We start from the raw sequence: 25,120 nt of genomic DNA, 5'->3' as shown, positions 1-25,120 counted from the left end.
ACCCACAACCTTAGGGTTAGGAGTTAAACTCTCTAACCACTAGGCCATGACTTCCCAGATGATTTCAATCTTCATTATGATGAAGAAGAAGATGAAGAAGAAGAAGAAGATGATGATGATGATGATGATGATGAAGAAGAAGAAGAAGAAGAAGAAGAAGAAGAAGAAGAAGAAGAAGAAGAAGAAGAAGAAGAAGAAGATGAAGTCATGATGTGATGTTGTAGTGATGTTGATTTTGATGGCATTGTGTTGATAACGTCACCTGTCCTGTGTGTAGGTCGTGTGTTGTTTGGGCAGGTGGTGGATCATATTGACTCTCTGCTGGAGGAATGGTTTCCAGGCCTTCTCACCACTGATGTCCATGGCACTGGAGAGACACTGCTTAAGAAATGGGCTCTGTACAGCTTCAGTGATGAACAAAACTGCCAGAAGATGCTGCTGGAAGATCTGCTCTCCAACATCAATGCAGGTCTGTATCCATTCTGCTCACATTCAGAAACACAACTCCTTTAATGATAACATTATGTATAAAATTAATGCAAAACCTGTGCTGTACTGACTGGTTGCTTGTCTGTAGATGGTTTGCTGGTGAACCCAGAGGACCCCAGCTGTACTCTGCCCATCTCTCAGATCTCTCCAGACCTGGTACTGAGTGACCAGCCATCCAGCACCATACTGGATCCAGAGCAGCTGGAGATGGAGCTCTCTATGGAGTATAGGTTGGGTTAGTACATGTATAAATTTTTACATCTCTAAGTCAGAGACCAAAAAAGAAATGCCTGTATTGCATGCAATCGGCTACCCTACCTTTAATCATGATTATTTTGCTCAAAAAATATAATCACAATGATTAATCCTGATTGTCATTTTAACTTTTTATCATTAGAATTTGACTAATAAACGGACTTACCCTGTTGCTTACAGTGATTGTCAACAAAGTAATGCAAGTATAAAGTAACAGTATTTTTTTTTTCCTGAGGAGATGGAGGCTTCGGATCTGTATATAAAGCCGTGTACAAGAATGAGGAAGTCGCTGTGAAGATTTTCAATAAACATGCATCTACACTATATGTTCATCGGCTGGTACGACAGGTGAGTTATGCTATTGAAAAAGAAACCAGGCAAGTTTTCACTTGGTTAGGACATTGTTTGTGTATTTGCTTTAAAATGATTTGTCTCCAGGAACTGGCGGTTCTTGGCAGACTGTGTCACCCCAGTCTGGTGGGGCTTTTGGCTGCCAGTTGTAACCCACACATTCTTGTGATGGAACTCGCCCCATGTGGCTCTCTGGACTCGCTTTTTGAGCGTGAAAATAGCAGTCTCAGCCGCAAGCTACAGCACAGGATAGCACTACATGTGGCGGATGGTCTCAGGTGGGTAGACTAGCTATACAATAAACAAAAACGTTCAAGACGTCAAACATTCTGGTTCAATTCAAGTTTAAGCTTTGGGACTGCATCTATGACATGTTTTTCATGTATTCAAACAGATATTTGCACTCATCCATGATTATCTACCGTGATCTGAAGCCACACAACGTTCTGTTGTTTAACCTGAAGACGGATGCTGAGGTCATTGCTAAAATCACAGACTATGGCATAGCGCAGTACTGCTGCAGTATGGGCGTCCGCAGTTCAGAAGGAACACCAGGTACCTCTAGCATTCCCATAATCTTCTGTGGAACAGTTATTAAACAAACAGAGGATGTTTTTTATAGGTTATAATTATCGAATCTTCCACACACAGGTTTTAGAGCACCGGAGGTCGCCCGAGGTAATATCATCTATAACGTCCAGGCAGATGTATATTCATTTGGTCTGCTGCTGTATGACCTAATGACCTACGGCGAGCGGATATCTGAGGGGATGAAGTTTCCCAGTGAGTTTGATGAGGTGGCTGTGCAAGGAAAACTACCAGGTAACATGCTGAGTTCCTTTGTTTATTTTGATCTTTATACATACAATACGATACGTACATACATGCAGTTCAAACTTATTATATATATAAATTAACTTATTATAACAAACGTATTATATTATATATATATATATATATATATATATAATTAAAAGATCGTGATTTCGATTCAAACACATGCGATCTTATTCCTAAATGATGGTGATTCTGATATGTATATTAAATCTTTGAAATCACAATCACATTGGAATAAACAAACCACACATCATTCAACAACTCATCCATACAAACATTAAATAATAACAAAATTAAAACAACTAAACAAACAGTCTACACAGCAGGCTACATTTCTGTGTTGCAAACATTAAATAATAACGAAAGTATTGGGATAAAAGTTTATAGTCCTGATATAGACTCTGATGTTGAGAGAGCCGTGATCAAAGTGGGTCTTTGAAAGTAATGATACACTGCAAATAATGACTGTATATGTTACATTATGCCAGTAGGTGGCGAAAAGTGATCGTTAAATGTATTTGATAAAAGTGTATCATTCATTCAAGAGATTCAAAATAAAACAAGTCAAATCATTTATTTATTTCAAATTATTATTATTATTTCTTTACGTAATTAGGCTAATTCATTTAAATTAATAATTATTTTTAAATAGACTCATTTATAACATTAATAGAACATTTTGTCAGAAACTCAAGTAAATTACATATTTTGTTTGGTTGTCTGTTTTGTTTAAAGGAATCGTGGGAGAATCATAGCTTAAAAATATATAGGCTAATATATGTGGCATCTAACTAATACCATTACTACTGTTAATATTAAAATTACTTCTGCAACCCCCCCAATCCCCCTGACCCCCTCCTCTCCCTCCTTTTGGTTCATTTCGTGATCCTTGCTTGGGGACTCCAAAAGGACACCGAAGAACCAAATGATATAAGAAGTTCATATAATTGATACATTAGTGCACACTGACTAAACACAGCAACATAAGAGAGACAAATCAAAACATTATCCTGAATGTGTGTGGAAACAACGTGAATGTACTGAAATTTTTCTGTGCATGAATACAACTTATGATCTGTGTGTCAAGTGCGCTCAAACACGGTGTGTCAGACTCACGCGTGCTTATGACTCCTGTACGTCACCCAATCATCTTTACCTTGATTGCAATCCTCATCCATCAAAACTCAAACATCAAAAGAAGCTGGTTTCCAGCCGCGAAAACATAGTTTGCATATCATACAGTGGTGGGATGTTTTGGCGTTATGTTCAGTTTGTATTTCACACTGCGCGATGCGTGAGTGAGCTCTCGCGCTCTTCAGAAACAATCACAGAGCTTGTGTTTTAAAGCAAAACACACTGGAATTAATAATTCACTGGAAACTATTATATTCACTCTGCCATCTCTTATGTAATCAGCCTGGTTTTCTTTACATTAGCCCTGTTTTGGACTGATTGCTTGAATGGATTCACTTGCTGGATCACTGGACTGAAAGCTTTATATATATATATAATACATACAGTGCTGTGAAAAGGTTTTTGCCCCCTTCCTGTTTTTTTTTTTAGTTTTTGCATATTTGTCACACTTAAAAGATTCAGATCATCAAACAAATTTTAATATTACACAAAGATAATGCAAGTAAATACAAAATGCTGTTTTTAAATGCTGATTTCTTTTATTAAGGAAAAAAGGTGTCCAAACCTACCTGGCCCTATGTGAAAAATGAATTGCCCCCTCCTGTTAAATCATGAAAGAACTGCGGTTAACCACATTATTTTAGAAAGCTGAGCTAAATTTCACTAGCCACACCCAGGCCTGAATACTGCCAGACCTGGTGAATAAAAAATCTCTTAAATAGAAGCTGTCTGACAAAGTGAAGCGTGGTAAAAGAGCAACACATAATCCCGCGATCTAAAGAAATTCAAGAACAGATGAGAAACAAAATAGCTGACATGTATCAGTATGGAAAGGGTTATAAAGCCATTTCTAAGGTCATGGTCAGAGCCGTTATCCACAAATGGACAAAACTTGGAACAGTGATGAACCTTCCCAGGAGGGGCCTGCCTACCAAAATTACATCTGGCATAAAACCAACACAACATTTCATAAAAAGAACATCATACCAACAGTCAAACATGGTGGTAGTGTGATGGTCTGGGGCTGCTTTGCAGCTTCAGGACCTGGTTGACTTGCCATAATTGATGGAAGCATGAATTCTGATCCTGAAGGAGAATGTCCGGCCGTCAGTTTGTGACCTCAAGCTCAAGCGCACTTGGGTTATGCAGCAGTACAGTGATCCCAAACACACCAGCAAGTCCACCTCTGAATGGCTCTGAGTGACCAAGTCAAAGTCTGGACTTAAATCCTATTGAGATGCTGTGGCATGACCTTAAACAGTCCATTCATGCTCGAAAACCCTCCAGTGGGGCTGATTTAAAACAAGTCTGCAAAGAAGAGTGGGACAAAATTAAAAAATTAAAAAATTTGGACAGCTTGTTTCCCTTAATAAATGAAATCATAATTTCAAAACTGCATTTTGTATTTACTCTGGTTATCTTTGTGTAATATTAAAATCTGTTTGATGATCTGAATCATTCATGTGTGACGAATATGCAAAAAATCAAACAGGAAGGGGGCAAAAATCTTTTAATGGAACTAATATATATACAGTACAGACCAAAAGTTTGGAAACATTACTATTTTTAATGTTTTTGAAAGAAGTTTCTTCTGCTCATCAAGCCTGCATTTATTTGATCAAAAATACAGAAAAAAAATGTAATATTGTGATATATTATTACAATTTAAAATAGTTGGTTTTTAAATTTATTATACTTTAAATTATCATTTATTCCTGTGATGCAAAGCTGAATTTTTAGGATCATTATCACATGATCCTTTAGAAATCATTCTAATATGATGATTCATTATCAAAGTTGGAAACAGTTCTGCTGCTTAATATTTTTTCAGAACATGTGATACTTTTTTAGGATACTTTGATGAGTAAATAGTAAAATAATAATAATAAAAAAAAAGCTATGTTTTTAAACTATAAATATTTTGTCATAACAATATACACTACTGGTCAGTAATTTGGGGTCAGTAATTTTTTTCTTTTTTTTTTTAAATAAAATCAATACTTTTATTCAGCAAGGATGTGTTAAATTGATAAAAAGTGTTAGTAAAGAAAATATATTATTAGAATATATATTATTATAATATTTTTTTTTATTTTGAATAAATGCAGTTCTTTTTAACCTTTTATTCATCAAATATATTAGACAGCAGAACTGTTTCCAACACTCATAATAAATCAGAATATTAGAATGATTTCTAAATGATCATGTGATAGACTGGATGTTACATGTGACACTGAAGGCTGGAGTAATGATGCTGAAAATTCAGCTTTGCATCACAGGAATAAATTATTTTTTTAAAGTATATTCAAATAGAAAACTATTATTTTAAGTTGTAATAATATTTCACAATATTACTGTTTTTTCTGTATTTTTGATCAAATAAATGCAGGCTTGATGAGCAGAAGAAACTTCTTTCAAAAACATTAAAAATAGTAATGTTTCCAAACTTTTGGTCTGTACTGTATATATATATATATATATATATATATATATATATATATACACAGTATATATTGTTCAATATTATAGAATATTATATTAAATCCAAAAATCTATATAATTTTATGATTTAAAAAAATTATGTATTATTCACATTTGATTACATTTAATTATATTTCTTTATTAATATATAATAATATTAATGACTTTCTTCATAATCACTGATATAGATCCAGTTAAATATTACGGCTGTTCTCCGTGGCCAGGGTTTGAGTCTTTGATGAGGGACTGTTTGAGAGAAAACCCACAGGACAGGCCTACATCTGCTCAGGTTCCACTGATTACATCGATTCTAACCGTTAACTTATTACATCTTAGAAAGAACCACTTCTGTGAGTCATTTGATGTCTCTGTGTATGTTTCAGGTGTTTGATCGTCTGAATTCTATAGAGATGCTTTGTCTAATGCGAGAGCTGACATTGATGAGTTTGCCGGGTGAGTGTTTCACTGTCTCCAGCGCCAGCACAGGTGCAAACGGAGGTAAAAACACTCGTGTGTGGATTGGAGGTGGCAGTTGCAGCCAGAAATTGGGCTGTGTGACATCACTAGATCTGGAGACAGGGGGAAGCTTGAGCCAGGTATGAATTTTACTGTATATACACCGTTGTTTTTTTTTTTTTTGTTTTTTTTTTTTTTTAAATGCTATTTCATCTATATGAGTATGATTATATCAACCTCATTTCAGTGTTCTGCTTATAATAGTTTTCAGTTACTTGCCAAACAGTTCACCCACAATCCTTGGGGAAATAACTCATTGACTGCTGTTTATTTAACGATCCAGTTAACAGTATTCCCCGCCCTCTTTTAGGAGATTGACAGCAGTCCTATTCTCTGCATGGTGATCATCAGAGCTCCAGGGTCATGCAGTGACTGGTTAGTCGCTGGTACACAGTCAGGTTCACTCTTTATCATGGATACTGTAAGCGCAGAGGTCCTGCACTGTCTGAAGAGTGTGAAGGATTCTGTGACATCACTATACTTTCACATTCACAGGTGATTACATGTACATTTCTAAACACAAAGTGGAATGGCTACTTGGATGATCTATGTTTAGATGAGAGAATAATGTTTCAATTTTTCAGACACTTTAAGAATTACCTTTTGGTCGGGACAGCAGATGGATCACTAGTCATTTATGAAGATTCAGTCTTGAAGGTATAGCGTATAGCTTTTTTTAATCATCATTTATCATTTTTAGAATTATTTCAATATGTGCAGTAAATACAGTTGTGCTTTAAAAATAGATCGAGTTTTACTGGAGAATCATCTGAGAACGTTTTTCTTTTCTTTTCAGTTGACATTGAATTATAAACTTTAATTGTTTAGCACTATAATTTATTGCATACACTGACATTCACAAATGTGGGTTCAGTAAGTTTTTTGTGGAAAGTAATTAATACTTTTTATTTAGAAAGCATGCATTAAACTGATAAAGTAAATTTATAAAGATTTATATTTCTGTTTTATTTTTGCTATTTCAAATAAATTAACATTATATTCATTTCTCTCTCTCACTCTCTTTATCTCTCTATCTCTCTTTATATATATATAATATGTATTTTTCCCCATAAATCTTCACCATAATGGCAAAACAAAAAACTGTTTTTTAACATCTTTGCAAATTTATAAAAATTTTTTAAACTTAATTGATTCCACTGCATAAGTAATCATACCCTTATCTGGGACAGTTGAAATCAAGCTCAGGAGCATTCATATTGCTTGAAGATGTTACTAAACTTCGAGTGAACCTGTGGCAAATTCAACTGAATGGGCATGATTTGGAAAGGCACATACGTCTTAATAAAAGGTCTAATAGCTGAAAAAGCATATCAGAGCAAAAACCAAGCCCTCAATTCCAAGCATCATGTTTGATTCCAGGCATCATCGCCTGCAGAGCACCATCTCAAAAGTTCATCCTGGGGGACTGTTTTTCAGCAGCAGGGACTGAGGGACTCGACAGAGTAGAAGAAAAGCTCAATGCACCAAAATATTGAGATAGTCTTAATGAAAACTCAGTCCAGAGCATTCAGAACCTCAGACTGGGCAAAAGGCTCACCTTCTAACAGGACAATGACCGTAAGCATATATAGAGCAAGAGTGGCTTATTGACCACTCTGTGAATGTGCTTGAGTGGCACATCCAGAGCTGGGATTGAACCCAATCAAATATTTCTGGAGAAACCTGAAAATGTGCATCTTCCCCCATCCAACATGACAGAACATAAAAGGTGAAGAGACGAGGAGAAGAATGGCAAATTATTGCCAAATTCTGATGAGCAAAGCTTGTCTCAACATATCCAAAAACACTTGAGGCTATAAAGATGCTTCTGCTAAGTACCGAGTTTCATTTTGGAAATCAAGGTCTGGAGTCTGGAGGCAGACTGGAGAGGGACAGAATCCAAGCTGCTTGAAGTCCAGTGTGAAGTTTCTGAAGTCAGTGATGATTTGGGGTGCTGAGACGTCTGCTGGTGTTAGTCCATTGTGTTTTATCAAGTCCAAAGTCAATGCAGCCATCTAGCAGGAGATTTTAGAGCACTTTATGCTTCCATCTGCTCACAAGCTTTATGGAAATGCTAATTTGCTTTTCCAGCAGGACTTAAGCACCTGCCCACAGTGCCAAAACTACCTCCAAAGTAAAACATTTCAAGTTATTTTTTTTTTTTTCATTAGTTTTTTTATTTTATTTTGATGCTTAAAGCTCATGAAAGTCAAAAATCCAGTATCGACTGTTTCTCGTCTTTCTCTTTAAAATATCCCATAGATTCTGTATGGGATTCAGGTCAGGCATGTTGACTGGGCAATCAAGCACAGTAATATCATGGTCAGCAAACCACTTAACATGTAATGCATCTAGAATATATGAAAGTTTCAAAAGTTACAAAATAACTTTTTCGTGATATGATTCAAATTTTTTGAGATGCAAAATATTCTATTTTTTTATGAGAGAGAGGCAGAGAGATTAACTTTTTTTTTTTACTTAATATTTTAATTGTAATATTTCTTACCATTTACTGTATTTTTTTTTTAATCAAATAAATGCAGCTTAGGTGAGAGTGAGGCTTCTTTCATAAATATAAAATAATCCCCAAACCTTTTAACTGTAGTGCTAGCATGCTCTCAGGTTTGTATAAAACAGCACTGAATTATCTCAGATGCATGACATATTTGATGTTTTATGACTATAGGTGAAGAATGGTGGCCCAGTGAAAACATTGCAGGTTGGTGATGTGAACACTCCTCTGATGTGTCTTGGTCCATTCAGTCATACTCAGGAGCGCAAAGAGCTGTGGGCTGCCTGTGGCAGCAGGGTGTTCTCACTCACAGTGGAATATGACATCTGTAGAAGCATAGACACCAAACCCAAACTGCTGTACCCGTGAGTAACGTTAACACTGCTAAAGATGAGCATAACTATATCTGTCAGTTTAAAACAAATTACCATTAGATTCAGTTTTAATTGTGGAAAACAGCTTAAACTAACATTTTCTGCTAAAGGTAAATATGCTATATACAGGGTAATAAAATTAACAGGGACTTATCTTGACAAATTCAAGATGAGGGATCAAAAAATGCCCTTGCTCAATTAAATACACTGGGTGTGCCTCAGGGTTCTGTGTTTGGCCCCATAGTATTGTCATTTATACAATATTAAAGCATTCAGCATTATAAACAACACACTTTTCTGTTGAACTTAATAATGGCCAATCAGACATGTTTAGATTAGTCATCGATGATGAAGAAAACCACTGAAAACTGAATCTGCACTCTTGCAATTTCTCTCATCATGAATAAAAAATAAATAAATGATAAAAAAAGATATAGCTTCATTGATTATGTCTCTGTAGCCAAAATCTAATGTGTTTTCCCACACAACAAAAACATTTTTGTATGTAATTAATCAGCATTAATAATTATTAAAACAATGTTTAGAGCAATAATCAACTTTTAATGATTTTTGTCAAAAATGCCCTACCCTGTAACGAGTTCCTTTTTCTGTTGTACAATTTATGTTCTTTATTTAGGTTATTTACAAACATTATTTGTGTAAATAAACATAAATGCCATGTCAGATGCAGCTTCTGTTCTACCTTTGCAACGTAAAGGTGGCTTTTGTTAATTCAAATATTATTAGTAACAGTATAGCATTCTGATTAAATATTTTTTTACATTTACGTATTTAACATTTTTTTTTAACATATTTAAGTCAATACAGATACATTTAATAGCGTGATTATAACAATTGCCCTTACAAAAGTAAAAAAACAAACAAAAAAGCAGCAGAAATCAGTTAAAATATTTCCCCTTAATGCAAAAGTTAATTTCAGACCCTGATCTATACTGTACACTACATTTCCAAAGGTATGTGAGCGCCCACATACCTGATCAATATGTGCTTGTTTCATTTCAACAAAACAATGGTTATTAACCAGATGTTGGTCCTCTCAATGGTTCAGCTGTGAAACATGTAACGATTTGCTCCCATTCTTAGAGCCCTTAGGGCCATAGCACTCATTTATGTTTCAAATTCATCCCAAACATGTTCAAGTGTGATCTATGTGCAGACTCGTCAGGTTTTTCCAATGCCAAACTAACTTTGAGCACATGACATGTCACAACAGAAAAGCACCATTCACTATTCTTCTAAAATATATATCTAATGTGACTGCATGGTCATATTCTATGCTTGATTTTATGTACTGTACATGCTAGTGATGTGTCTATCTGAAATATACTTGACATTTAGTAGGGGTTGTCTACATACTTGAGGTTGGTCATGTGGTGTATTTAGCACTAAAATAATTCCATTAGTGTTCAAGCATCAAGACAGATAAGGCAGGAAGAGATGCATGTTGATATTGTTGAGACATTCAGCCTGATAAATCCACAATATTAGCTCAGGTATGAAAGACCGGTTAAGCTGATTATAATCTGCACAGATAATAAAAGCCATGTCCTTTATGATTGGGTCCAGTGAGATTGTATAAATTAAGTATAGTAAGGGGCTAAACACAGAACCCTGAGGCACCCCCAGTGGTTTGCTGATGGTATTTTGCCCATGAAGTAATACTCAGAATGCGATGTTCAGTTTTTGTGATATGCAGATCAGAGAGAGTAGACCAGGGATTGTGGTGATTCATCATGTCAAAGGCAGAAGACAAGTTTAGTAAGATTTCGATGAATAATTTTGGATTTGCTTAAACATCACATTAAAAAAACAGCTGTTGGTTAAACAGCCTGTTACAAGGAATTTTTTGGTGATGTTGTTCAGTTTTTAAGCATGTTTATCTGTTTGTTTGTTTAGGCAGCAGAGTCGAATCAGCAGTGATCCTTGCATATCACAGTTAGTGGTGGACAAACATGTGTATGTAAGTAGAAGGGGTGGCCACACTGTGGAGATCTGGGATAAGAAGACTGAGAGGATGATGAACCTCATTGACTGCGCACAGTTACTCGGGTGAAGTGGCACACATTAACATAACTCATTCACACACTTTAAACCCCATGTACACATTATTAACATCCATTTCATATTATCAGATCACAAGTTGTTGGCACTAAATTCATATAGGGTCCAAAATGTTAGGAAAAGAAAACAGAAATGCATGTGTAGTGTTAATGCTAATCTGGTCTGTCCTGGATATCACCTACTTGCCTCAGTCGCCCATTGCACTAAAACAAGATATTAAATGTATTTGGTTTAGAAAATAACTGTAAAAAAGTCGGAAAAACACGTGCACAAGACTTCATGAAAGATCTCGGATTTGCTCCATATCAACATGAATTGACACTGATCATGCAAAGCTCATCTGAAGTTCATTTGTTAAAGGGGTTTGACTGAAATGACAATGAACATTCTGTATGAAATTTGTGGCAAGATGAAAGTTTTAATCATTTGGAAGCAATAGTTCCACAACTTTTTGTGCTTTACGTTTCATGAAATCCGATAATCTTCACATTTGAGACTAAGTATGCTAAGTATCGGTTGACCACATGTGAACAGATCACCCAAGATAGATGTTAGTAGTAGGTTGACCCTAACTTCCTAACCCTTCCAATTTATATGTCCACAACAGATTAAGTCCCACCAAAAAGTCCAAAGCCCAGAGTGAGGACCAGTCTAGACAAACGGTGCCATCTTTGGCGATTGTTAAAGCTCTGTTGGTCCAGCACAGCAGTACTCTGTGGATTGGGACCAAAGCAGGACACATCCTGTTGGTGGAAGTCTCCAGCTGTCAGCTACTGCAGACCATCAGCGCTCACTGCCACTCCATACGCTGCATGGGCTCTGTGCTGCTAGGTACACTTCCCGTGTCCTATTTTCACTTTCATGGCTTGTTTCTTAATACACTTGTCAAATTAAAATTTTTACATTTACCAGTACATTTAAAACAATAATGTTTTAAGAATCTTCTTTTGTGCTCTGAAGAAGTGTGTTAACATACTAAAGCACATGTAAAATACTGCAATATGATGTACTGAATTATTTCAATAGAAATGATAGTAACGTATGTTTATTCAGCTGACACTTTTACCATATTTTAAAAGACAATATATGTAATTATGAAATTACATTTAAGATAGTAATGGGTCAAAAAAGCACTCTAAAATTGCATTTAATTTACACTATAATACATTTTTATTTAATTGCAATTAACATGCCATTACGTGTCTGAAAACATTACAGTCAATTATATTCTTGTAAAGTATATTATTTCGTAATAAGTATTAATGGATTTTTTTTTCTCAAGGCTTACTGTATATACAGTTTAAAGGGCTTTTGTGTGTTTTGTTTCATTACAATTGTTTTAACTAATTTTGTACAGAAATATTTATTCCTTATCTTTTGTTTATATTCTTTTGCAGACACACTGAACCGAAAGAATGTTATTATAGTACTGGGTAGACACCAACGCATGTCACAAAACCAAATCAAAACACAAGGTAAGAACGTTATAAATACATATAGATTGAATTTTAAAGGAGTTGTAACATCTACTTTTTTAAGTTTTAATGATAGAATTTTTATTATTGTAATAATAAGACAAATTAATGTAGTTAAATTAAGTTAAATTCTTTGCATGACCTACATTTTATCTCAAAAGAATAAGGAACATGTGCTTCTGCATTATATGAGCCCTGATTACCATATGATTATATGATTAATATTTACAGTCCGTTAATGTTTCTGTGTTTGTGCTAGTCTCGGCTGAGGATTCAGTGCTGACCGTGTGGAACAGTTCACTTCCTCTGGAGGTCAGAGATCTGATCAGACACTGTCAGCTACGAGACAAGATCACCAGCACAATGAGAGAATCACTCCACAACTGATCATCCACTCTGTCTCCGCATCATTTCCTGTCACACAGCAGCTGAGAAACATGTAACATTAATGTTTGCAACATTTTAAGGCACATTAGTGGAATTCCTTTACTGTTTTGAAAAGGGACCCATGTGAAAGTGCAGTTAGTTTGATATGGTCAAGTGAAACATTTATTTTTGTTACATCTCATATGTAGCTGTGCATTATACAGAAAACCAAAATGAAAATTGCAAACACTGCAGAGTTAGTTTTATTATTATATAGTATTTATTCATGATATGAAGCCATAAGAGCAGAGCAGAAAGCCATCGTTTATCAAAAAATATCTCTAATACCTCTTATGCAAATGTATCATGTATAGTTTTCACTATGATACAATAGTTGTGACCGCTGTTAGCATCATGGGAGCACAGTGAACAAACTGCTGGAGGTAACTAGCACCACTGTCATAAAAAAAAGAAGATTATGAAATCTTGCACTTTTGAAGGAAATCTCACATTAATGCTAGTAATGAGATTGACATATGCAAATATATCCAATTCCAGAATTGATAATAAAGTCTATTTATTAAATATCTGTGTTGAAATTATATGAGTAATCCATTGCTAAATTATGAGCAATAAGCTAATAAATTACACTACACACGTTCGCTGACCTCTTGTGAATTACAATCACATTGTATTTAATGACTACAGTGAGCCAGTGATTAATTTTTTTTTTTTTTTTTTTTTTTTGAGTTTAGTAAGTCAAGCACAAGAAAACATAACTGGAGAACAAGCCATAGATAAAGATGCTATGGTAATATTTTTGTTACAAATATGACCTTTTACTGTTATTGTTTTCTGTGTTGTGTGAATGCAATTATCATTGATGATTTATATCTGTATGCCAAGTATGTTTTTAATAAAGGTTTTTTTTTTTCATTTTGTATGATAACTGTTCTTTTTTCATCTTTTATTTACCATTATTGTAAAAATAGTTTGAATATTTTTTAAACCTGAATAGATGAGGACTCTGACATATGCCAAATTAAAATACTATAGTAGAATTAATACAAATATAATTTATATTAAATAATGATATAATTGTTATTACTACTAAATATGAATACAATTTAAAACGACTAACAATATGGATATCAATTAGAGATCGCGTTTAGAAGTCAAGAACGAATATATAACAAAATATATTTTAATAAAAAATGAATACAAATATAATTTATAATATTGTTACTATTGAATATAATAGTATTTATTAGTACTAGCTGCTCGATGGCTCCGCCCCTTCGGCATCACGTGACACAAACAGAGCTCTGTCTAGCTGGCCAGGTACATCCCGCTGACCCACTCGATGACAGCAGAGATAAGTTTATTGGTTTTTTTTTTTTTTTTGTTTAAACGTTACATTTTTTTTTTTTTTTATTTGTGGGGTGTGTATAGTGATATAGAGCCTTCGTCCATACTCCAGATCAGTGGATGGCGGTAATGTACCCGAAAGCTGTTTGCCAACCGCCAATAAAAACAGAAGAAGAAGAAGAAGATGACAGCAGAGGTTATACACTGACCATCGCGAAACTTCCTGTAACATCTCCTCTGAGAGCAGCGGACACTGACGCTGACATGACCCCCCGAGTCTCGCTCTGACTGCGCTCGGATCCTGCCGTTAGAGCCGCTTACCGGAAGACAGATCTGCTGTGAGTAACGTGAACGTCCCGTGGCCATCACTCACAGCAGCGCGTGTGCACTACTGCAGTACTCATGAAGATCACACGCGCAGTTTCCCCTTCGAGCTTCTCTGTTCAGATCATACATGACAGCTACCAGTTCTGTCTGGCAGCACTTTACAACGTTATTTGTATTTTAGTTATTTTTTAGCAGCACTATGTATATGCAATGTGTGAATTTATTATTATTCTCATCAGATCTGGTCTTCAGTATGTCCTGTTCATGCGGACCTGCAGTGAGGGGGATTATACAGTCTGTCCAGAAAGGTGAGTCAAGCATAAAAAAAACAAATAAATAAGCTGAAGACCTGTTATAGTGCACTCATCCTCAGTGCAGTGGTCTGGGAATGTTATTTCATTGTTAAAACTGGATTCACTTTATATTGAAGGTCCCTTTAACACGTTGTGTTGACTAGAAGTAACGCTGCAGCTACTAACTCTCAGTAGAGTGTTACTAGAGTACTAGCAGACTGGTGGAATAAGGTGACATTTACTGGAAAAGTTTCTTATAGTCAGTAGATTGTCTGTTATTATTTCTTTTCCAAAAAGTCACTAACAGATCACAAGTCCAGTATGTTAAATATCATTGGCGTGCTTGAAAGTTGCACCATTGCTATAATGCCCACAAAGCTGTCTAGATTTTGAAACACAGCCAACAGAATATAAACTAGCAGACAGTGTTTATAATTACAATTCCTTCATAAGTTCATTGAGCCCAATGTTTACATCACAGTGCTAGTGGTGTGATGCAAAACGACGGTAAAAGAAGTGCACTTAAACATACTTTTAAAAGAGCGCTTATTACAGAGATAATACATACTTAAAGGAATAGTTGGCCGATGCTCTGCAGTGAATGGGTGCCGTCAGAATGAGAGTCCAAACAGCTGATAAAAACATCGCAAATCTCTCATGAAGATGTTTTTAAACTTTAAACCGAAACGTAAGTCAACTGAATGCAGTTCGGCTGGTTTAATTGTTTGGTGATATATCGTGTGTTGTTTCCTGGCAGGTTTTTCTCGCTCGCGTCTGCAGCTCTTCAGCCACACTAGAGCAGTTTGTGATGGAGTCCGTCTTCCTCCATTTGTGCACGCGAGGGCGTTCTCACAGACAGCAGTGTGTTTCGCTTCTAAAGACGGTGTGCCCAGAGACGGCGACGGTGGGAAGGTACTCGCCGGTCTTTTTGTTGCATTCACATGAATGTGTGTCAGATGTGTGAGATCTTCACAGTTCTGGTTGTGCAGAAGGGCGTAGGTGAGGCGGGTGGAAAGCGGTCGTCAGGCGCTGGAGGTTCAGGGAAAGGTGGCAGTCAGCTGAGGTGTCCTAAATGTGGAGATGTTTGTACACACGTGGAGACTTTAGTGTGTAAGTATCACTCTTTCCATTTCCCTTAGGCTTTAATGATGAAATCACTAACTAGATTCCACATTACCAGTCAGTTTCTGTTCAGTTGAGAGTGTTCAAAATTGTGAGTGTTGCCATTTTAAGGGAAAATAAATGACATTTGCAAAAGTGTCCACCTTTTAAAAAGAAAAAAAATTGTCTTCTGTCTTGTATTTGCCCTGCACAGCCTCCACACGGTTTGTGAAATGTGAAAAGTGCCATCATTTCTTCGTGGTTCTGTCTGAGACGGACTCTAAGAAGGGTTTGACTAAGGAAGCGGAGAGCTCGGAGCATGTTAAATTTGCATTGGCTCAGAAACCCCCTCCACCTCCTAAAAAGGTCCCATTCCTTCACACCACACAGACGGATTACATTGACTTACATTGATATTTGTGTAATTAGATCAGCTTTTTGAAAGTAAACTAGTCAAAGCTCATCCTGTGTCAGCAGAACTGCAGTAAACGTCTCTCACATGGGCTTCTGTTGTCTCAACCTCTTCAGATTTATGCCTACCTCGACAAATATGTTGTTGGACAGTCATACGCCAAGAAAGTGTTGGCAGTGGCCGTCTATAATCATTACAAACGGATCTACAACAACCTCCCGGCTGCAGGCCGACAGCAAGCGGACACAGAGAAACAGAGTGCCCTCTCTCCCAGAGGTTTGTATTGTATCATAATCTGACATTTATTAATAAAATAAACATCTAAATGCTGTAAAAATGAACATGTTGTTCATGTTTTTTTCTATCTAATGTTAACAAATGAAACCAATAACAAATTAAGATCTTTCAACAGCATTCGGTATATTTATTTGCTCTGACATGACTTAAAATCACACACACACACACACACACACACACACACACACACACACACACACACACACACATATATATAAATCATTACTCTATAGATCTTGATTAAATATGTTCTACCTTGTTATTCAGTGAATGAACACAATGAATGATAAAATGCAATCATTTTCATTTAAATGCACCAATATAATGATATATGGTAGTACATTTTTTTTTTTTTTTTTACATCATGTGGTGATTTCCATGAATTTTTGCGAGTTGATAATGCGATAAAATTTGCCTTGATGCTTGATATCCTCAAGTTGTTCCAAACCTGTACGAGTTTCTTTCTTCTGCTGAACACAAAATAAGATATTTGGAAGAACATTTCCGGTAGCCATTGACTTCCATAGTATTTTTTCCATACTATAGAAGTCAATGGCTACCGTTAACTTACAGTAAGTCCCCCACATTCTTCAAAATACCTGCTTTTGTGTTTGGAACAGCTTGAGGGCGAGTAAATGATGACACCATTTTAGTTTTTTGGATTGCCAGCTAAAATCATAATAAATATATTCATTGTATTCCAGTCAGCGTCAGCATCTGAACTTTCCCCTGCTGTTACTGTTACACATCTAATGCTGTGGTGAAAGCTGTGCTCATCATGTGAACTTCACTGTCCTTTTCTCCGTAGAGTTAGAGATCAGAAGACGTGAAGATGAATACAGGTTTACAAGTACGTGGTTGTTTTTGGTACTTCACTTTCACATGCAGTAAAATCACCCAACAGAGGAAACGCTGGAACTTTCCTGTGGCCATATTTTTTGCTGAGACAGCATGACTCCATGTTTACGTGTACACACATCAACCAGCTGTTCAGGATCAGCTGGGTTCGTCGCTGACCTCCATAAAGTTGGATAAAGTGTCACAGTGACCTAGTTCCAGCTCTCATGGGCTCTGGCCCTTCAGATTTCACACTGGGGCTTCTGTCCGCTTGCTTCTTATTCATAGTGAGGACGTGGGCCGGCAGGATCATTCTGGACAGGGCCTGATGACATAATTATGGCTTGTGTAATAGTGACCTCTAGCCTAACTTAGATCCTGTGAAATGAAGATATAAATAAGGTCATGTATAAAAGTAGCTTAGCTGTGAATTTATGAGAAATTAGGAATTTTGTTAAAGTAATAGCTTACTCGGAATTAATAATTGCCATTAATTCATCCCTAAAATACGATGAAATATTTTGCAGAATGTCCAGAATGCTCTTTTTTTTACGCAATGAAAGATCCAGAACTCTTCCTCTTAAAGCACTAACAGCACATTACACACTTGACTGAAAATCTGTGTTTGGTTATTTCATATTTTTAGAGATTTAGCCCACAGGGTTTCCGGGCAAAAGTGGCTTTGACTGCAAAATTCTTGTGGTGTCATGACTTTTTCATGTTTGAATAAATAACACATGGTCTGCTGGATGGAGATGTGAAGTAGTTTGGTTGTTTTCTCAGAGCTGCTTCAGATCGCTGGCATCAGTCCCCATGGCAACGCTCTGGGTGCGTCTGTTCAGCAGCAGACCAATCAGCAAGCTCCTCGAGACAAAAGGGGCAGGGACGTGCTTGACTCCGCCCAGACGGATATTAAGCTAGAAAAGAGCAACATTGTGTTGCTGGGACCTACTGGATCAGGTTAGTACAGGGTTTCCACACAACTGGTGGCCAAGTTGAATAATATTTGGTGTATTCATTTTTGCAGCGCGCTGTGCGCACCTTCGCGCTCGTGCTGACACAGTGTGTATAAACCAGGCTCTACACCTGAAGCTCTCTTCACGTGATCAATGAAATCTGACTCCTGCTACAATGCGCCGCGGCTCTGCGTCGCTCGCTGTATGGGGCAGACACTTTGTTTGGAGCAGTGCGGAGCATGCAATCGTAAAAATGCAACCACGTCAAATTTTAACTTGCACATTGTCAAAAAATTTGTGCAAATGCGAGTCTAGAGCCCTTGATTTTTGGTAGAAATATTACCCAGACATTTTTTTTTTTGCGCAATTGATCCTTTCAGGATATTTGAGCACTTTTATCTATTTGTTTGTTTGTTTATATTTATTAACTTTTATTAAAATAGAATTTTATTAAATACAGACCATATTAAGTGATCACTCTAATCTTTATGAGAGAAAACCACAAAACTATTGTTATTATCAGTACAAAATAAGCTGTGCGAAGTCTGAATTAAATTCAACTTAATGAAATGTTAATATTTGATCATTTTGATGTGTGTTGAAACATTGTATTTTGAAATCTTTTGACATGATATTGACATCCATAGGTAAAACCCTGCTAGCCCAGACTCTGGCTAAATGCTTGGATGTGCCCTTCGCCATCTGCGACTGTACCACCCTGACGCAGGCGGGCTATGTAGGCGAGGACATCGAGTCTGTTATTGCCAAACTTCTGCAGGATGCTAACTATTCAGTCGAGAAAGCCCAGCAAGGTCAGACTCTCAGACTTCAGTGTTTCAAGCATTTCACCTTAGGAAAAAAACACACACATTCTACTGTAGATGAACTAATTCTGTAACTTTGTACAAATATGTTCTGCATTCCTTTGAAGCAAACACACTAAACCAATGCCGCCCCACCTATGTGTAATATTTTCGTTTAATAAGCAATGTCATAATCTTTCATTACAAGGAACAGAAGCTGACTGATATAAAAACGCCTCCATGCGTGACCTTTGAACATTTCACTGAAACATTTTGATTCCTCTTTCAAAGTTAACTTACTATTTTTAAAATCGAGCCCTTTTCATTTGGACATCTGTGATTTGTCATTCATTTGTCATTCTCTTGCAGGCATAGTGTTCCTGGATGAGGTGGATAAGATTGGCAGTGTGCCTGGAATTCATCAGCTGAGAGATGTTGGGGGCGAAGGAGTTCAGCAGGTCTGTGATTATATTTCAGCCACGTTCATCTCTCCCAAAGCTCATTGATTCTGTCGCTGCCAATACACAGTTACTGGCCTACTAAACTACTTCACAGTGCTGTGAATCTCTTATCAGAGCTACTGCCTGAATGCACAGCCAGAATTGTTGAATAGATATTAATATATTTTATTTACAAGTAATGATATGTAAGTAATGCACAATGTGAGACCAGATGTACCGTAGCATTTTGAATCATTTGTTGAAGTTTAATTTCACATGCCAGATGGCTGACCAACAGAGCATTGCGGCAATCTGCGTTTGAGATGACATGCACCTATACAACAGGTAAAAAGGACAGGAAGGGTCTAATCTGGATGCTCAAGCGTACTAATCTGCATGACCAGGTAGTCTAGTAAGCAGTCTGTGACAATCAGCTAATTAAACACTATCCCACGGGTTCATAGCTGACCTAGCTTGTGTTGTTACTGTCATGCCCGGCTGAATAATGATATTGTGTTGAATTGTTATAGACAAACTTAAAAGGTAGGAATAATGGTACAAGCTGTATTGTTTATATCAAAAAGAGAAGCGGACCAAGAAGCGAACCTTGAGGTACCTCAGTGTCTAGCTGTTGTGTCTAAGGTATCTTTGCTTCTAAAAAAAAGTCTTTAAGAATCAACCTGTGAAGCAGGACACAAACCAACAATGAGTAGCAGAGCAGAAAGCTCCAGCAGAATTTAATTGTTTTTTTGTTTTTTTTTTGCATTGTGTAATTTGTAGATGTTGATGTTCCTGTGTGTCTGTTCAGGGTTTGCTGAAATTGCTTGAGGGAACAATCATTAATGTTCCAGAGAAGAACAGCAGGAAGTTGAGAGGAGAGACAGTGCAAGTGGATACAACCAACATTTTGTTTGTGGCATCGGGTGCTTTCAACGGGCTGGACAGGATCATCAGCCGTAGGAAAAACGAAAAGGTTATTTTTCTACAGTATAATATAATTATTTACTGGTTCTCCAACATTTGCCTGATTACAGTGTGTTATACTTTCTTGACGTCCCCTGCAGTATCTTGGTTTTGGGACGCCCTCTAACCTGGGAAAAGGGCGTCGAGCTGCAGCAGCTGCAGATCTGGCCAACAGCTCAGGGAATGAAGTGAATGCAATGGCAGAGATTGAGGAAAAGGACCGGCTCCTGCTGAATGTTGAAGCACGGGACCTCATCGAGTTCGGCATGATCCCAGAGTTTGTGGGCCGTCTGCCTGTGGTGGTGCCACTGCACAGTCTGGATGAGGAGATGCTGGTGCAGATCCTTACAGAGCCTCGTAATGCAGTGGTCCCTCAGTATCAGGCCCTCTTCAGTATGGATAAAGTATGTATATCATGCTGCATGTACACCAGGTGTATCCAGTCCTGCTTCTGGATGGCCAGTGTCCTACAGTGTTTTCTCCAAACTGCTCCAACACACTTGCTTAACAGTGATTCTGAAGACCTTTATTACCTGGTTCATGTGTGTTTAATTAGGCTTGGAGCTAAACTCCGCAGGACAAGTGGCCCTTCAGGAGCAGGATTTGACACCCCCAAAGTACACCAACTGACATTGTTGTAACCCATATTTTTTACACCTTTAGTGGTTCTTGCCAGATCAGTAGTGAGTCTAGTTGTTCATCTTCTGGTTTTGTGATTTTCGTTCCAGTGTGAGCTGAATGTAACCCCAGATGCATTAAGGGCAATCGCTCGTTTTGCACTGGAACGGAAGACAGGAGCCAGGGGTCTCCGCTCCATCATGGTAAATAACAGGAATCAAAACCTCATTCAACCATCATTCACAAGAACTCTGTAAGGCCACATTTACATAGCAGTCCTTTTTGCCAAATACTATACTATATCCAATTTTTCTCTTTTTAAAGTGACCCTTATCCAATGTCTGCATTTATACTGTACACTGAGGGTTGCCAGGTCTGCAAAACAAAACCAACTCAATTGCTAATCAAAACTACCCTAATCGCTTTTTTTCAGCAGGTTTCCAATTTAGCGGGAATTCCTCTCTGTCGAAATAGCAAGGGGGAGAGATCACTTTAACATACGGACTAAAAAAACAACCCATTGCAACAGTGTAAAATAAGCCGGGAAACTGCAGAACTGGCGACACTGCTGGTACTGGCCTGGAAAAGCGCCAACGTCATTTACCACCGTCGCTTTTTCAATGACGTACGACTCACATTGACAGGAATATCTGATCTGTCTCTAATGGCAGATGGATATCAGATTTATTTCCACATATTACACAGCTGTAACTCGTTCCTGGTTCATATCCGATCTGTGCCCCATGGGAGGAAACAATTAGGTTACTTAAACCATGTAATGTAAATGCGGCCTAAGCCAACAATGTCCGATGCTGCTCCTTGAGAGCCAGTGTCAAATGGAGTTTAGCTCCAGCTTACCCTAACACACCTGTCTGGAAGTTTCTATTCATCCCAAAGACCTTGAGTAGCTGCTTCAGGTGTGTTCAAATGGGGTTGGAGGTAAACAGTCCAGGACAGTGACTGGATACCCCTGCTGCTGTAAATCCTTCTACATCTCTGATGCGTGTCATCTCTGGTCTTTCAGGAGAAGCTCTTGCTGGAGCCCATGTTTGAAGTGCCTCAATCTGACATCATTGCTGTGGAACTGACTAAGGAGGTGGTCCAGGGCAAGTGTGAACCACGCTACGTTAGGTACAGCCAGGTTTTTACAGGTTTTAGATGTTAGCAATGAATCTAATGAATCAGTCCAATCCTCTGTTGAAATCTTCAGCCACTTTAATAGATTCTCAACATGCATTCACAAAACTGAAGCATGGGCATGCTTCTGAGCAGCCTATAAGGAATGCTTCTGTCATTTGACTCTTAAAGGTTTTGTTTTAGGAGCCGGTAAATAAACTTTGATTTGTGTGTGTTTGTGATCCAGAGCTCCTCCCAAAGAAACCGAGGAAGAGTTTGACTCTGCCTCTGAGGAAGACAACTGGCCCAGACACGCCGACGCCGCAAACAACTGAACGTGAAGCTGCTGAGTGCACCCCATGCCATTATTTCTAAAGCCATCCTTCCTGCTGGACCTAAACCGAGAGCAGTGTTTGTAGATTTTTAAATGACGGCACAATGAACAACAGTTGGAATATGTATTACATTAAATATGGTACATTTAATAACCTAATGCAGATACGAAAGTGTTATTTACACATCTATCTTATTTTCAATCTCTGGTGATTGATAATATTTGTATCTGTCGAAAGATAATTATTCTATACTTATGAAGATGTTAGTGGGTGATCTGTTGCTTGTTGTCGGTGTGCGAACTTTATAAGGGAAGTAAAAAGATTGTGAAATTTTAAAATGTTGAATTTGAATATTTCTGGTGCATAATACACCTATGACATATGTCCTTTTTAGCAGGACACCGCATGTGATATTTTCTTATGCCTCTGTTTTAACCATGATGTTCAATTCTACAGCACAAGCCTCTGTTACGTACTAGTTTTTAAGGTTTACTGTTTTCAGACAGCGTACTGTTTTACTGTTAACTTAAGAACTGAACAAAAACAATGTGATAATAAATTTGACACAAGTTGCACACAGCCTCTGCAGTCTATGATGTATACTTTCTCTTGCTTTTAGTTTTGTCCTGTAAATTGCATATTTCAGTTTCTATATAACTCCACATACACAAATCAAAACAGTACTATCATTTCTCTGGTTTCTGTTTTGCTCTTATTTTTGTATTTTTTTTTTTTATCAGACCACCATTTCTTTCCCTGTTAAAAACAGAAACCAAATCCTTCAAGATAAAAATTGAAACAATGTTTTGAATAACTTTGGAAAAGCCCTAAAGAGCAATGAAATCACAGGTTCTGAGAATCATTTATTGTTCTTGTATGCGAGGCATTTTGTTGATGGTCCTCTGGGTGGCAGCATAGAGCAACATCGTTAGATGAGACATTTATTCTTGTAATTACTAGAAAAGTAACTTTTTGAATTTTCGAATCATATCATGGTCTGCCATATATATATATATATATATATATATATATATATATATATATAAAGTAATTTAAAACATAATTCGTAGTAAAAATCTGATAAGTTTGTATACTTGCACAAACCAAAACACATATGCGAGTTATCAAATGCATTGTTATTAGTTATTAACCAGTTTGCATGCTTGTCCCATGCGGTACTTGTCTAATTCATTTTTATCTAAATCTCTTAAGGATCTTTGTTGCTAATTACGAGCCCAACAAAAAGTAAGCTATTTTCAAGGCGGACTTCCAGGTTGATTTATTCAGCGGTGTGACACCTCCACATAACATAAAGACAGATTTTTCACATTAATAAGCATAAAATAAGTTAAAGCTTTACTTATTTGTGTGGATGAAGTGTATGGAAGTCAAAATGTGTCAAAATAGCTGAACACGTTGAAATGTCCTGAGTAGTAACATGTCATTACTGTATGTGTAACATTATGAGAGTGATATTATTGAAATCGTATTGTCATTATGCATGCAGTTTTCATAACTATATAAACTGAGAGACTACATGAAATATTATACTTTTTACAATTCATTTGTCACACCACTGGACAATTGAAATTTAACAATAGGAAAATCGAGCCAATTTAAAAGTGAAAAAAAAAAGAAGAAGAAAAAATAGTGACCAATTACACCATGAAAGCATGTACTCTTTTGCAAATACAGAAACTTTAACCTTAAAAATGTCTTTTGTCCATTTGTCAGCTACTCAGATATTACCTCCCTATTTTAACTATACATATTACATATCCCTGAGATTATATTTTTTGCTGCAGGAGAGAATTTGTGAATATTGTAGGTAAGAGACACTGGATCTAAAGGAAATGTCAGTGATGATACTGTCTCCTGTCCGTAGGCATCCTCCTCATCACCTCGCTGCTGAACTGGTACGTGAGCTTCTTCTTGACCTTTTTGACCTCGCCGGTCTTGCCGTAGTTGCGCAGGGCCCTGGCCATCTTCTGGTAGGTCATTCTCTTGCGGTTGCCCTTCTGCTGGCCCCAGCGGCCGGCGAGAGTCTCCTTGTGTTTGGAGGAGAACTGAAAGATGCCTCGCTCTCGGTCCACCCACCAGATGCAGTCCCGCATGTCTCCGTCCTGCAGGAGGTCCAGGAGGAACTGATAGAGACGCACTTTCCGCTTGTTTCCTGCAGAAGTTGATGTTCAGTTTAAAGGTTGGATTGCACACAAGCTCACTGTTTTTGATACCAATGATGTCTTTCTTCAAATATATATATATTTAATTTGTCAAAAAGGGAAAAAATCAATAAATCTGAAAATTTCCACACAGAAATGAAGGCCTGATACTACAGCACAAATACCTCACTCACGTACCTATGCACAAACACACCATTCA

The 25,120-nt window shown here is 37.1% G+C and overlaps 3 protein-coding genes across 3 annotated transcripts in view; 2 read left to right on the top strand and 1 right to left on the bottom strand.

Annotated features, from left to right (window-relative positions):
- Window positions 1-13,789, top strand: part of LOC109050968 (leucine-rich repeat serine/threonine-protein kinase 2-like) — a 49,747-nt gene extending 35,958 nt beyond the window's left edge. Inside the window, 15 exon segments of the mRNA XM_042753642.1 lie at window positions 278-469; window positions 578-724; window positions 980-1,092; window positions 1,183-1,373; window positions 1,490-1,650; window positions 1,747-1,917; window positions 5,736-5,836; window positions 5,931-6,143; window positions 6,374-6,558; window positions 6,648-6,720; window positions 8,750-8,940; window positions 10,867-11,019; window positions 11,639-11,862; window positions 12,429-12,506; window positions 12,766-13,789. Of these exon segments, the coding sequence (XP_042609576.1) occupies window positions 278-469; window positions 578-724; window positions 980-1,092; window positions 1,183-1,373; window positions 1,490-1,650; window positions 1,747-1,917; window positions 5,736-5,836; window positions 5,931-6,143; window positions 6,374-6,558; window positions 6,648-6,720; window positions 8,750-8,940; window positions 10,867-11,019; window positions 11,639-11,862; window positions 12,429-12,506; window positions 12,766-12,893 (2,321 nt within the window). The 3' untranslated portion in view covers window positions 12,894-13,789.
- Window positions 13,790-14,340: 551 nt separating this feature from the next.
- LOC109050969 (caseinolytic mitochondrial matrix peptidase chaperone subunit X) lies at window positions 14,341-23,329 on the top strand. Its single transcript, XM_042753598.1, has 15 exons — window positions 14,341-14,578; window positions 14,807-14,875; window positions 15,618-15,772; window positions 15,850-15,970; window positions 16,176-16,327; window positions 16,490-16,649; window positions 17,479-17,520; window positions 18,291-18,467; window positions 19,111-19,275; window positions 19,636-19,724; window positions 20,515-20,679; window positions 20,771-21,073; window positions 21,398-21,490; window positions 22,312-22,418; window positions 22,651-23,329. Exons 2-15 carry the CDS (start codon window positions 14,821-14,823, stop codon window positions 22,736-22,738), a joined length of 1,872 nt encoding a protein of 623 aa, XP_042609532.1. The 5' UTR covers window positions 14,341-14,578; window positions 14,807-14,820; the 3' UTR covers window positions 22,739-23,329.
- A 660-nt stretch (window positions 23,330-23,989) lies between these two features.
- spi1a (Spi-1 proto-oncogene a) overlaps window positions 23,990-25,120 on the bottom strand; it is a 6,755-nt gene continuing 5,624 nt past the window's right edge. The window contains exon 5 of the mRNA XM_019068371.2: window positions 23,990-24,911. Coding sequence (XP_018923916.1) covers window positions 24,595-24,911 — 317 coding nt within the window. The 3' untranslated portion in view covers window positions 23,990-24,594. The remainder of the gene's footprint in view (window positions 24,912-25,120) is intronic.

The sequence above is a fragment of the Cyprinus carpio genome, chromosome B25, assembly GCF_018340385.1.
Source record: "Cyprinus carpio isolate SPL01 chromosome B25, ASM1834038v1, whole genome shotgun sequence".
Classification (NCBI taxonomy): Eukaryota; Metazoa; Chordata; class Actinopteri; order Cypriniformes; family Cyprinidae; genus Cyprinus; species Cyprinus carpio.
Note: the sequence above shows the minus strand (reverse complement) of the source record. Positions and strands in the feature narration are given on the sequence as shown.

Bases quoted from the DNA above. Each gene is read 5' to 3' on its own strand.
- LOC109050969 (XM_042753598.1), top strand. From the start codon at position 14,821: ATGTCCTGTTCATGCGGACCTGCAGTGAGGGGGATTATACAGTCTGTC. The intron at 15,773-15,849 runs GTACTCGCCGGT...CTGGTTGTGCAG, and splicing joins GAGACGGCGACGGTGGGAAG to AAGGGCGTAGGTGAGGCGGG. The intron at 16,650-17,478 runs GTTTGTATTGTA...TTTTCTCCGTAG, and splicing joins GAGTGCCCTCTCTCCCAGAG to AGTTAGAGATCAGAAGACGT.